This window comes from Heloderma suspectum, chromosome 5, assembly GCF_057233095.1.
Source record: "Heloderma suspectum isolate Gila_16-S chromosome 5, 16-S_ref, whole genome shotgun sequence".
Classification (NCBI taxonomy): Eukaryota; Metazoa; Chordata; class Lepidosauria; order Squamata; family Helodermatidae; genus Heloderma; species Heloderma suspectum.
In genome coordinates, this window is record NC_139462.1 from 222,483,494 (window position 1) to 222,497,519 (window position 14,026).

Here is a 14,026-nt window from a genome sequence, read left to right on the forward strand (position 1 = left end):
TTACTCTGCCTCATGGCAGGGCCGGCCCTGCAAATGAATGAGGGAAATGAGGCAAGACAGCTTCAGAATGGTCTTCAGAGAACCTGGGCGATTGCAGACATTGCTTGGAGGATCTGTTTTTTCAGTATTTTCTCTCCTGTACAGGACAAAGATTCCCGAGCGAAGCTCTGACTGATTGCTGGTTGAGTCATGACTTAGCAATGCAGTAAATGGTTTAAAAATAAAAAGGTGATCTGGAGTGGGACTATGCGAGGGGAGGGGGCTTCAACCTTTTGCCCCAGCAGACTGGTGGGAGATTCAGGGGAGATAACAGGAAGTCCTTTTTCAGTTTAGTGCATAGTTAAACTATGGAATCTTCTACCAGAAGAGGTAGTGATGGCCACCAACATGGGTGGCTTTAAAAGAGGATTGGACACATTCATGGAGGGCAAGGCTACCAATGGCTACTAGTCCTCATGGCTAAAAGAAGACCTCCAGTATCAGAGGCAGTATGGCTAGGTACAACAGTTGCTGGGAACAGGGCCACGAGGGTGCTATTGCACTCATGTCCTGCTTGTGGGCTTCCCATTAAGACATCTAGCTGGTGGGCTTGCCATGTGGGCTTGCCTACTTTACAGAGGACAGCTCTCTAATTGAAGGTGTCATCTATTTGAAGTCCTGTCCAGTCCAAGTCCAGTTTAAAGATAAAAAACCCTAAGAAAGGAGAGCAGGAAGGGCCTTGGAGTTCTCCATCAACAGCTAGCAGCTGGACAGCAGACTGAGCAGGCCCACAGGTCACCTGCTCACACTCTTCCCCTCTCTGGTGAGACAGATGGCATTTCTATTTAAATTATATTTAGTATTTAAAAATTTGCACCTACACATATACATTTGCACAGTGGAAGCTGGTGGCTCCAATGTCAGTGGGGCGGTAAATCTACTCCAGATTTCAGTCAGAACTCTAACGGAGCTATCCAAGGTGCAGAAGCATCTTGGATGGTTCTTTAGAGTTCTGACTGGAACCCGGAGCGGATTCACCACCCCACTGACATCAGAGCCACCAGCCTCCACTGAATTTGCATATGCAAATGTTACGCAAATTGGTGTCCTCTAGAACCAAGGCCTCCAGTCATCTGCTTCAGGCACCTGACCTGCTGCGACCCCCTGGCTTTGGTGCTTCAGCAAACCTAGCAGGCTAAGCTCTGTCTCCTAAAACCCCCAAGCCAATTCGGATCCATCAGGCACCACAACGCTCTACCATCCAAGCCAGCTCCTCGGTCTGCCCAACGGTATTGGGAGAAGTTTGTGAACAGACTCCTTGTGCCTTGCCTTGCTCAACCTGTAACTCGACCAGCAGCTCTCTTGAGACCACATCATGTGCCTCTGGCTCTTGAAATCCTGGCCTGCTGATGCTGCACCCAGAAGCCCAGCTTGCCAGGGTCCTGAGGCATCCCTGAGTTTGGCCAAGGTCTGGCAACTGCCCTCATCACCCAGTAGAGCAACTTTGTGGCGAGAGACAGAGGTGTGTGACCCTGGTCTGTTGCCTCATCACACATGCTTGCTTTATTTATTTATTTATTTATTTATTTCATTTCTATACCGCCCAATAGCCGAAGCTCTCTGGGCGGTTCACAAAAATTAAAACCAAACAACACACAATAAAACAATTTAAAATATACAGAACATTAAAACCACAATTATTATCAGGCCAGCCACTGTGTTGGCCAGAGTGAAAAGAAAGAGAGGGCAGCAAACTGATGAAGCAACCACTGGGGCACATTCTTAACCAAGATAGAGGACAGGACAGGGAACAAAAGCCATGGAGGAAAACATCCTGTGATGTGATACCCCTTTGATCCCTGGCCACAAGCTGCCTTCTCTTCACATTCATCCCTGATGTTCAGGGATTCATCATGGGCCCCATCAACTTCGAAGAAGTTTCAGCAAGTCCATTCAGTTGAAAACTGGGCTATTGGTCTCCTAATGTCTTCCCTTGGGATAACCCCCCACAGCTATTCTCGTCCTTCCTGCTTGATGTATTTGTACCTCGGTATTAAAACTACTTCATGCATCTCTTATAGGGGTTCATTTTCCTTGTATGTCCTGGAGCGTAACATCACCTGGTCATAACGCTACACTTTACTGTCCCTGAGCTATGGTTAAGTGTGGCTAAACCATACTAAAAATAAAATGCCTTGGATTTTCCTGAGGCACGTATTTGTAATTATTCCTCGCTGCCTGTAACCGACGAGTAAAGGCAGTCATTCCTGGAGATGACTAGGAGAGGAAGCAAAATGGCCAATCCGAGTGAACCCAGTAGAGAAAGACAGCCAACCTCCGTGGTGAGAATGGATGGATTCAGACATAAAAGCTCTGTGTTTAAATCATAACTAAGGCTGCAGTGTTACACATACCTGGAAGTAAGTCCCATTGAACTCAATGGTGCTTACCTCTGAGCAGACAGATACAGGACTGCCCAGTAAGTTATGCTCAGTTTTCCTTCTCAGAAATCTGTAATAATAATCGGGTGACTTTGGGCCAGTCACAGACTCTCAGCCCAACCCACCTCACAGGGTTGTTGTTGTGAGGATAAAATGGAGAGGAGGAGGATAATGTAAGCCGCCTTGGGTTCCTTGCAAGAGGAAAAAAGGCGGGGTAGAAATGCAATAAATAAATAAATAAATAAATACTCAGACTAGATGCACTGAAATCAATGCAACTCAAATTAGTCATGTTTCCAGTAAGTCTGCTCCAGGGGATGGACACATGTGGCCCAAACCACACCCAGTGCCCCCCCTTCGTAATTTTTTTAAAAAAATCGTGTCTGTAGTGGCTACGGAGCATGCAAAGGGATACATTTAGCTTGGAAACAAGCAAAATTTAGCCACTGTAGCACTCTATAGCAGTATGGAGTGGTTGCTGCTGGATTTTGGCACCAAACCAACCATTTTGGCCCTTTTTGGGGGGTGCCCTATGGATTGCAGCCCACAGCAGAAGTCTGGGGAGCAAAATGGCCCCCAGACCTCGAGACGTTGCCCACCCCTGGTCTACTCGAAGTATGACTAAGTCTGGACCTCACCCAATAGACAAATTCGGCCATGACACTCTTCCTTATGAGCATGACCAAAATGAATGGGAGCTGCATACGCTCACATTAGCGGAGTGCCCACTCTGAGGGATGAGGCGGTTATGCTTCCCCTCCACATGTAGTTCTCAAGACACAGAATGCAGAGGGCTGTACCCAGTATAAGAGTATTTAAAAACAGTGGTGGAATACAGTCATTCAAATGCAGGGCTTATAAACAATTAAAATGACTTCAGAATAATTCACCACGTCTGAATGATTGAAGGTGTAGGATAGAATGTGCCTACAGTTTCGAGTGGATAATAAAGGCTATTTATAAGTCCCCTTAATAAGGACTTTTTTTTCCACGGTTGCATACCGTATGATTTTACCAGGGATATTATAGAAACATTATATACTTGAACAGCCAAGGGATGATTTTATTTATCTGAAGACATATAGCCTGCTTTTCAATTCAAGTAAGTTCTCAAAGTGGAGATCAACATATTATTATTATTGGGGGTGGGGGGTGGAATACATTACAATATTCAAGAAAAACCCCCCAGACAAATTAAATCTTAGTGGTAGGGAAGAATCCTACAAATGAAACTCTGTTCTATCACCCTTAGAAGCTAAAAGGTTGCTTAAAAAGAAAGGTCTTTGAAGCCTGCCCAAACAGGCCAAATCCTCAAATTTGGTGATTCTTAAACAATAAAGGTGAAAAGATCCTGCTGGACTAAGAGGGCTTGCAGCAGTTTTTAGGGTGCCCAATTCTACAAACTTGTAAGCAGCTGCAGAAGACGTGGAGGTTGCAATATATTTGGCAAACTAGGCATTGATTGATGTCATCATCTCTGCATTGATCTTTGCACCATTAGTACACCTGCATGAATGAACTGCACTTAAGACGTTTTGGATAGATCATTTGCCTTGACAGCTGCGCATTGACTTGATAACCGGGGCATCTGAATGACTCTATTATACCCCAATTTAATATCTTGCTTATCTTTTTGATTGATTGAACAGGCCTAATGTCATATAGTGGCAAAGGTAAGGCATCTTCCCCCAACCGGGTGCTCTCCAGATCTTTTGGACTACAAACTCCATCATTCCCAGCCAGGATGTCCAATGGAGCAAAACTCAAAGTCCTCTTTGGCTCGCCACAACTTCATTCAGCTCCCCGCTGCCTCATAGCTATGGATGTCTGTTGCTGGGAAATCTGGTTCTGATGGAGCTGGAGTTGCATGGCGTGGATGGCTCACTTTGTGTCTGTGAGCCGAGCTGTGGACTGTTCCCTGAACTCTGGGAACTTTTGTGCATTTTTTTTTGCACGGGGGGTGGGGGGAAGGTTCTGTAATTTGCACAAATTTCTGAGTAATTTCCGTAAATTACAGCCAAATTCCCGCAAAGTATGCAAATTTGGACATATTTTGCATAAGTTGCTCAAAACTTTGTGCAAATCATGGAACCTGCCCCCAACCCCCTGTACAAATGAGTCAGGTGCTGCAGTGGGAACTGAAACAAAGTCTGGGGGCGCCAATCAAGAAAACTCATCAAACTCCAGCCCCCAAACAAATTTCTCTGACATCCCTACTCACAATTCATGGCTTTTCTCAGCTGCTATATGTTCTCTTAGTTTCTTTTAGGCTTAAGATGAACCACAGGAGCAAGTGCATGCCCTGGCACAGCTGTTGCACTACCACGGCCTGGCCAGCAGAGGCAGTAGCTTTCCCCTAAGATGGAAATTTCATCTGCTCCCACAGAGCTAGACAGAAGGGGCGGGGCGGGGCATACGTTGGCCTTATGAGTGAAAACAGTGGAGAACCCCACATCGGCACATGTTGCTTCCTCTGAGACCAGACTGTGTGGTGCATACGGACGGGGGGGGGGGAACAGATGCACTGTGGATGGTGCTATCACGTTGGATGAGCATCCAAATCATACCCTCCCTCCCCCTGAAAACTCTAAGCCAGGGCAGGCTCAGGTTCTGGGAAGCCCTCAGCAAGGCACTCTAGGAAGGGTGGCCACACAAGGGGAAACACTTGACCAAAAGGGCAGATAAAAGAGGACACAGATGTACGTAACATTGGCTTATATGCAAATGTAGACATAATTGCTAGAATTTAAATAGACAACATATTTTCCCAAAGTGCATAAGATTGACTAAGGGTGCATTCCTATGCATGTTTAGACAGAGAAAAGTCCTACAACTCCCAGCATGCCCCTGCTAGCAGGACTTTTTTTCTGGTTAAACATACATAGGATTGGGCCTGAAGTGGCCCGTGTGCCTTGCTCAGTCTGCTGTCTGGGAGCCAACCGTTGATCAGCAACTCCAAGTGTCCACTCCAAGACTCTAACCACCACACTGCCTTGGCTCTCTGTCTACCAATCTATTCATTCCTACGTGTGCATATGTAGGAATGAATACATTTATAACATACAGTGCCTGGTGTCTGTTTGGGCACTGGAATTCAGGCACTGTTTGAACACGCGTTAAAAATTTGGACAACTTCCAGAATTCTTGGCCATGCTGGCTGGGGCTGATGGGAAACATCCAAAACACCAGGTTGAGGAAAGCTGGTATATATTATTGTCTTTTTCTTGGTTTAGGGTGCAATCCTATGGCCGCTAGACAGCGGCTAGATGGCCATAGGATTTGCCGTTTTCTGGGAACGAGTTCGGGGCCCGTGCTCTGAGGTTGGTTCCCAGAAAACCGGCACCCCTCCCCACTCCCCTGCTGCCTTGTAGGTGGTGCAGTTCATCCCTGGCTCCACACTCATAAGAGCAGTGTGGAGTGGCTGAAAAGGGGGCTTCTTGGGGGCGGGTGGGGAGGGCGGAAGCGCCATGACGACACTTCCTATGCACTGTCCGGCCTTGCCGCCCCCGCTCCGAGGTGCTCTGGCTAGACAGCTAAAATCAGCCATCGAGCCGCAAATGCAGGGTGGCCGGAGCGTGTAGGAGAAGATCTCCTCTGCACTCCGCCCGCCCTGCATTGGATAGTCATCCACCTCCGAGTTTGGAGGCAGCTGACTGTCCTCATAGGATTGTGCCCTTAGTTTTCTTTTAAAGGTCAGGAGAAATCTGTCAAATTACTAAGTCGAAATCGGTGCCCTGTGGGTAGAATACTGGGGTTTGGAAGAGAGAGAAGCACCTTCCAAGTGAAACTCAATGGATGGCCTTTGTTGCTCACGCCTCCGAGTCGCGTTTACCACACAGGTTTGCGGTGATGTTAAAATAAGGCTCTCTCACAGCCTACATAACCGAATACAGATTCACACATTTGACATTTTAACTCATGTTCAAAACGTGCCTAAATTCCAATGCCCAAACAGACATGCCCATGTCCATGTCAGGGATCTCACCAGTAAACATGGGATAGGGAGTCTGGTCTTTTCCTTGAGTGTGGCTTCTGTGGTTGTTTCTCGTGGGGGGGACGTGGCCATTTCCATCCTAAGCGCACCATTCACAATGGATGGCCCCATGCAGGTATTTTGCCATTCAGTCATCCGCTCCTGCTCTGGGCTGGGGAGTGGACCAAGTTGCAAAACGCCCTGTTTTGGATGAGGCTATGAGTGTGGAGAATGTACATGTCTTGGGGGAATGAGATTGTGCCCAAATGCCTGGCCTCTGGGCACACTGGACACTGACTCAATAGTAGGGATGTACGAAAGTGACTTACCTTTTGTGGATTATGTTGATGGTGAGGGGGGAGGCATTCCGTTCCTCCCCCCCGGAATCCTCGAACGGCCGGCTGTGCTCCGCGGCAGCTCCACGGAGCAGCCGGCCAGGCCCGGCCCGGCCAGGCCAGAGCCGTCCGCAGCCGGATTTCCGGCTGCGGAGGGCTCTGGGTAAAAAACAAAAAAAACAAAAACGCGTACGCAAATGGTGGCACCATTTATTTACGTAAATATTTACGTAGGCTAAAACGGTGAATGAAAAAGGGATGCAAATAGCGCCCGCTACGCTATTTACGTTCCCCTTGATTTTTGCTGTCATAGTCTACGTAAATATTTACGTAGATTAAGACAGTAAAAAGAAGGAACGCAAATGGCGGCGGCTATGGCCGCCGCCATTTGTGTACACATTTTTTTTTTTAAAACCCACCCCCAATCATGATAGGCTACGTAAAGATTTATGTAGCCTATCATGTCTTCCCCCCCCGCCACAAGCCTGGAAATGGCGGCGGTGGCAGCCGGTCAGAAGACCGGCCGCCGCCTTTGCCGGAGCCGCCACCGCCCGGAAGATCCGCCCCAGGTAAGTCTCGTCCCAGGGGGGATCCGCGGGGGTGTGTGTGGGGGTGGCAGGCCGTTCCGCCACAGATTTCGGGGGGCTGAATACACTGGCATTCGGCCTCACCGAGATCTGTGGTGGAATTCTCTGACATCCCTACTTAATAGACTTCACTTTCCATAAGCCTTATGGCCTAAGGCCCACATGCATAAAGTCCAGCAGGAGTAGATCAAAATGCCACTGTCATGTCCCAGACTGGTGTGCTAGGCATGGAAACAGGCCAGGTTTGCATCGTGAGTGGGTGTGATTCTGCTTCCAGGCCGTGTGTAGGCTGTACACCAGCCTGGCCCAACCAGGTGCCCTCCAGATGTTTTGGATTACAATGCCCAGCATTCCTGACTGTTGGCCATGCTGGCTGGGGCTGATGGGAGTTGAAGTCCAAAACATCTGGACGGCACCACATTGGGGGAGGCTGCTCTACACCTTTAGGGTGCGATCCAGCCATGCTAGCTGGGGCATGTTGGGAATTGTAGGACTTGTTTTCTGTCTAAACATGCATAGGATTGCACTCCTAGAGCCTCATCCAAACCAGCTCATACTTGCTTCCTTTTCACCACTGAAGAGAGATGGGGAGAGCTGTTCTGTGACCTTATATTTCTAGCTTATTTCTCAACAAGTGCTAGGAGGAAGCAGGAATCGTAGAACTGTATGTCTTGGGAACAGGGTATCTGAAAGGCTGCTCTCCCATACAAGCCTGCCCAGGTTTTAAGGTCTTTGGGGAGGCCCTTCACCATCAGAGGCATGTTTGGTTGAGACACAAGAGAGGGCTTCTTGGCGGCCACTCCCAGGCTCTGGGGCTTCCTGCCAAGGGAGACTATATCAACCCTATCTCTGTTCTCCTTCTGCCAGCAGACAAAGTTGGTTTTATTCAGGCAAGCCTTTGGCGTATAAGCTGCTCTGTTGCTGAAGGGGATTTAATTGGTTGGTGCTATTTATTTATTTTATTGTGTTTTGAATTGTGCTTTTAATGCATTCATTTTTATGTTCAAATTAAGATTTTGTTTTTAATCAGGATTTTATTGTTAGTTGTGCTGAGTGCCATTTTTAAGTGGAATGGTGGGATGTAATTTCAATCAATCAATCAATTAATCAATAAACCACGCTTACAGTGCAGGGCCTGGTGCGATGGCACCACTTGCCTCAGCTTACAGCAGCCCTTGTGGACTGCACGAAATATGCCTCCCCTCCCAGACCAACTGCAAAACAACTTAGAGGCAGGGGGAGGAAAGCTGCTTTCTTTGAAGCACCTCATAACTAAGGCATGATTTCCATCCAGGTGTCACCTCAGCCTGAAATGTGTTTGTAGGCTGTTGTAGGAAAAGGCACACAGCAGGATTAGCTCGTAATGGGATCCACCAGGTTGGGAATCAGTCAAAGCCAGACCTATTCCCACAAGCAAGCTGGAAGAGGCAGGGTATTTTGCAACATATGGCATTATCATTTGTTTCATTTACACAGCTCAGGATGAAAAACGAAAATAAAAACATAATGGATGAATGGATGGATGGATGGATGGATGGATGGATGAATGGATGGATGGATGAATGAATGGATGGATGAATGGATGAATGGATGGATGAATGGATGGATGGATGAATGGATGGATGGATAGACGGACGGGTGGATGGATAGATGGGTGAATGGATGATGGCCCTCACAACATGCTGCTGGATGTTCATGGACAGATGGGCATCAATGACGGGTCTTGTGTTGTTGTTTTAATTGACTCTTACCCTCATCCCTTCAAATCGTGAGAGTGCTCTTAAGGGTCTCAGAGCTCTGAGGGTCCTAAGGGATTTAATGGGACCCATTTCGGAGTATCCAAGTGTACTAGCTATGAGGCTTACTAATGAGACCTGAATGGAGACACAAAATGGAAAAGTCCAAACTATTAGCACAAATCCTACCATTCAACTTCTCTTCTCTGGATTTTCACCTGTAAAGATAAACCTGGTTAATCAACTGATGAAGAAAGAGCCTAAATCAGGGGAAAATGTTGTTTTAACCCAGTAGAGATGATGGTGGGGGAATAGCACCCACACATGTATTTTAAAAAAATCCTTTCCGGGAGTGTTTCAGGACACAGAACCGTTGATTTCCAATGCAAAATGAAACCATAAGACTTGATTTACAATGCAAAATGAAACTATAAGACTTCGGAATCAGTGGGGATTATGTGTCAACTTCACTCTGGCTGAAATCCCCATCCTAAATGTTGTCTACTTTCCTCAAGGTGACCACATGGATGTCAAATATTAGCAGAAAAGGGATGGGAGTCTAATATGGACAGTGGTTTTCTGAAGCACAAACTTTTGGGGGTGTGTTTGTGATTTTTTTGTAACTGAAGAGATACAGCAGAGATGTTGGCACATATTAAATTATGTGAATGCTGTAATTTTGTGCTCTCAGGATGAATAATTTTGTAAGACCCAAGCGTTTATCATTACCCCTTTTAAAAGGAATGTTGCCAATACCAATTAAATTGTATCTCAAATATATAAATGTATATCCACAATATCCAGGTTTTAAAATAGCCATTGGATCTGTGTTTACTATGGCCCTTCTCTTAAAGAACTATGAATACAGTCTTGATTTTGCTGTTTGTGATCACTAAATGAAACCACCATGTGCCACCTTAAGGAAAGACTTCATGGCCCGTTCCCTGTAAGAAAGAGAAAGAAGGTGTTCGTTATTTAAGATGAACATACTCCAAAGACAACAACCCTTACCCTTATGCTTTCAAATCGGGATAAGGCTCGGAGGGGCCGCAAGGACCTCAGCGTCCTCAGAGATTTCATAGCAGCCAGGTGGTCATAACCAAGAATTGTTGCTATCTGGCAAATAACTGAAATCTGTGCAGATCGAATGGAATTTGAAATTATTGGTCAAGACGAGCAAAAAAGTAAAAACACACATACAGAGAGAGAGAGAGAAAAAAAAAAAGCACAAGTGGGGAAGATTGCAACAACCAAGGTAGATTCACTTCATCATTTCGAGGCAGGGCAGATGTGAGTTGTGAACAGAAGTGTGTAAGTTATGTTCATAATGAAGTAATTGCTCCATCATGATGCAGCAACCAACCCGGTCCACATTTACAATGGTGCTAAAAGTGGGCTGGGTGGCTGAATTCAGGCTGAGATGAAAGTAGCGCTTGGAAATTTTTATTTGAAAATTGGGACCATTGGGATGAAAGGGAGGGAGAGAAATAGATTTTGATTTGTGGGGGGAGCATGGGAAGAAAATTGTCATGTTTGGTGGGGAGCAGGGAGCTTATCAGAACAACCAGTGGTGTGGGCGTTACCATCTTCCCCCTCCCAGGAATGACACAGCTTTATTCCAAGTGAGGCATTGTGGGGAATTACGGTTGCCCACTAGGCCACTGACTCTGCTCCCAGTGGTAGCCAGATAGCATTTTTTTTTACAGGAAGTGGGAAAGTATTGTCACTGTTGCTTGTCCTGGTAAGCCCCCATCTGTGAGTTTCTCAATTGTCTCCTGACCTCTGAAAAAATAGCCAATACTCCCCCCCCCCGACCTGTGAATGGGGCTGCGAAAGTGGAGCAGTGTAATGGGCACTGTCAAGTGAGTTACAAATGGTGCTCTTTGTGAGGCAATTTCACAACCCCTGTCCCTAGCAGTAGCACTCTGCCTTCCTTTGCTCACAATCCATTCACAAAACTTCAAAACAGTTGTGTGAACTGGACTCTGCAACACCCCCTTCTCCCAAGGCATGCTGACATCTGCAGTAGTCCGGTGGTGGGAGCCAGTAAGTAAGTTCTCCAAAATGACAACAATCAAGAGTTGGACAAGCTGGGGAAAATCTAGCTTGTCCCATAAGCAACGGCTGAGGAGAGTATCCCACATTATACCCTTATACAAACAACCCAATTCCACACAATTCTCAATGTGGAGAAGCCAACAAACATTGGGAGAAAACTGGTTGTCTGGATGCACCCTCAATCACTATAGACAGAATTCTGAATGACCAGTGGATGAAAAAGAAAGCTAATCCTGGTTTGTTTGGTGAAACCATATTAGCGTCTCTCTGCATTTCCAGTAATAAAGTAGGGGAACTACGACCTGTCCTGCCTTGTTTATGGCGGTCCTCAGAGTTGCCTGAATTAGTGCATGCAAGGCTCTCTTTAATAAGTCAGTTTTGTTTGCTTGCTTACTGTAATGTAAAACAGGAAAGGTGATGCCGTCTGTGAGGACCAATGTCCTTTGGGTACAGGAAGTGTGAAAGCTTGATGCCTTTTCGTAATTGTGTTAGGATCAAAGTAGATGTGATAGAGTAGCCCCATTTCATGTACTCACCCATCTTCCCCATTCATGTCTTAAACATTGGGGAGAGGGCATAGCTCAGTAGCAGAGCACATAACTTGCATTCAGAAGGTCACAGATTCAATCCCTGCCATCTCCAACTAAAAGGATCAAGAAGCAGGTTGACGGGAAAGACCTCTGTGTAAGACCTTGGAGAGATGCTCCCAGTCACTGTAAGTGACCCTGGGCTAGAGGGACCAACCATCAGTATACAGCTCAGTATATAGCTTCTTCCAATGTCTACTTTTCACAGTGGAGGGTGTCTGCCTCTCGCCTGCCTCCCTGTGCTTAATCGCTTCAGGCACTTTTCTCTCCAGCCCAGTACACCTCCACTGTCGGAACCAGATTGGGGAGGAAAGTTCCCGGCACCACGGGATGTGAGGGAGTAATACAGGAGTGAAGACTCCGCAGCCCTTACTCACACATCCCTTTGGGTGTAAAAAGCAATCCCGCCCCCCACTCCAATTTTAGATGTGAATGTGGCAGACCTGTGAACAGTGCCGTCTCCAGGTTAATGAGGGCTCTTGGGCAAGACGCCTCAATGAGCTTCCTCCCTCAGTGCATCTACCTTCTCACCACCGCTGTCACCAGCTGCTTTTGCTCTTCCTCTTCCTCTTTCTCCTCATTGCTCCCGCTTGCTTGCTTGACAGGCAGGGAGCCAGCAGGCCGTGGCACCTCCTCCTTCTCACCACCACCGCTGTCTGGGCCAGAGTGAGAGGCAGGTGAACCAGCCATGGTGAAGAGGAGGAGCAAGTCCAGGGCGCTCTTGTCAGTGGGCCCCTGCTGGGGCGTGGGCCCTTGGCAACCGCCTAGCTGTACCTACCCTTGATGCTAGGACCGCCTGTGAACAATAAACATGCCTGACCCTGTTGCATCAGTTTCCGAAATAAACATGAGGAGGATATTGGTATTAGAGGAAGAAAGCAAAGGAAACGATTGGTTAACGAGAGCTTCACACACACACTAATGCTGTTGGGGGGAAGCTACACAAGACATGGGAGACCTGTGATTGAATCTCCCGACATTTCAAGTGCGAGTTAAAAGCAGCTATATGGGGTAGAGGTCTGATTCTGTTCAGTTTATTGGTGCTGAGGGAGGGGACTTTTAACCCTTTCTCTGTGCTCCATTTCCTAAACCTAAAAACACCCCCAAAGCTGCTGTTTGCCCCACTGGGAAATCGAGATTACCTGCAGCTTGTGTAATTTGGTCCAGCGGTCTTTTGGGGAATGCTTTCCCTATTAACATGTCAAATGGCTGCCACAGAAATCCTCTGCATTGCAAAGGATTCCGGAGCCTACTCTTTGGCCACTTCTGGCACTGGCTAAACCTGTTAGGCCTCACTGTCAACTGCCCCCCCCCCCCATGAACTGAGAGTCTGCCCTCGAACACAGTGAACACTCCCCTGCAGGTACATTTTGTATGAGAAGATTGATCGTGGGTGGGTGGTCAAGCTGATTCTCTGGGAAGTTGCTCCTCCATTACTGATCTTGCTGATGAGCCCCTCTTAAGCTTCTAAATAATATCCGAGCAGTTGAAAAATTGCTTTGAGAAGGTAGCAAGCTTCTGAGTCACAGAGAACTCTTCTTCTCAGGTAAACTTTACACTCCGTCTTTCTGTGGGACCAACAAGACAGCCACTCCTGTAACTGGAGACAGTCCATAGGCCAAGACAAGTTGCCTAAATACTCTGTTGTTGATTTTGGAAATATTTCATTCCTCCCTGTCAAATTTTATTTATAGGTGAAACCTCAACAGTACAGGCTTGATGTTGTGGACTTGATTAAATGTGACCTGGGAAGATATTTTTACAATAATCAAACAGCTTCCAAAATCCATGCTGACTGCCCCACATAGCTCAGGCAAAAGCGGAAGTCAGCATTTCTCAAAGAGAGCTTCAGTGCAGCTCACCCCCCTTCTGTTTACACTTCCCCAGTGCAAGCTTGTTCAGACCTGGTTCTTTCCAACGCACCTGCTTGATCCCCTCCCTTCCTATGAACGTCACACCCATAATCCCATCCTGCTGGAATGCCACATCAGGCAGAGATCTAAATTTCAACCCTTTATCCTAATTTTTATGTTCAGCTCGTATCTGAAAGATACAAGTCTCCTATCGTAACAGAATTGGCTTTAGGCCTCTGTAAGTGCTGGGAGGGGGTGGTGCGGTGGTGGTTAGCCTTATATAGATAAACCACATGGGAGGAAAGCAAAGGTAAGGTTTAAAATGCTATGTGGCTCAGGTGGCTGTCCTCTCTTGCTTAAGGAAAGCCTTCATTTCCATACAGAATCATGTCCTAGAGGCTGCCTGTCTGACCGCCTTTTCTTCCTAACCCGGACTTCTTCGTCAATGTGGGTATTGTCAAAAAGCTGAGATAGAGG

The 14,026-nt window shown here is 46.9% G+C and overlaps 1 protein-coding gene across 2 annotated transcripts in view; it reads right to left on the bottom strand.

Annotated features, from left to right (window-relative positions):
- LOC146345193 (sodium channel protein type 5 subunit alpha-like) overlaps positions 1–14,026 on the bottom strand; it is a 301,192-nt gene that overhangs the window by 32,074 nt on the left and 255,092 nt on the right. Inside the window, exon 21 of one of the 2 annotated variants that reach the window (XM_084859393.1) lies at positions 10,063–10,185. In XM_084859393.1, the coding sequence (XP_084715519.1) occupies positions 10,063–10,185 (123 nt within the window). Of the gene's footprint in view, positions 1–9,066; positions 9,190–10,062; positions 10,186–14,026 lie in introns of both variants that reach the window. The other variant, XM_084859394.1, reaches the window with a different exon arrangement.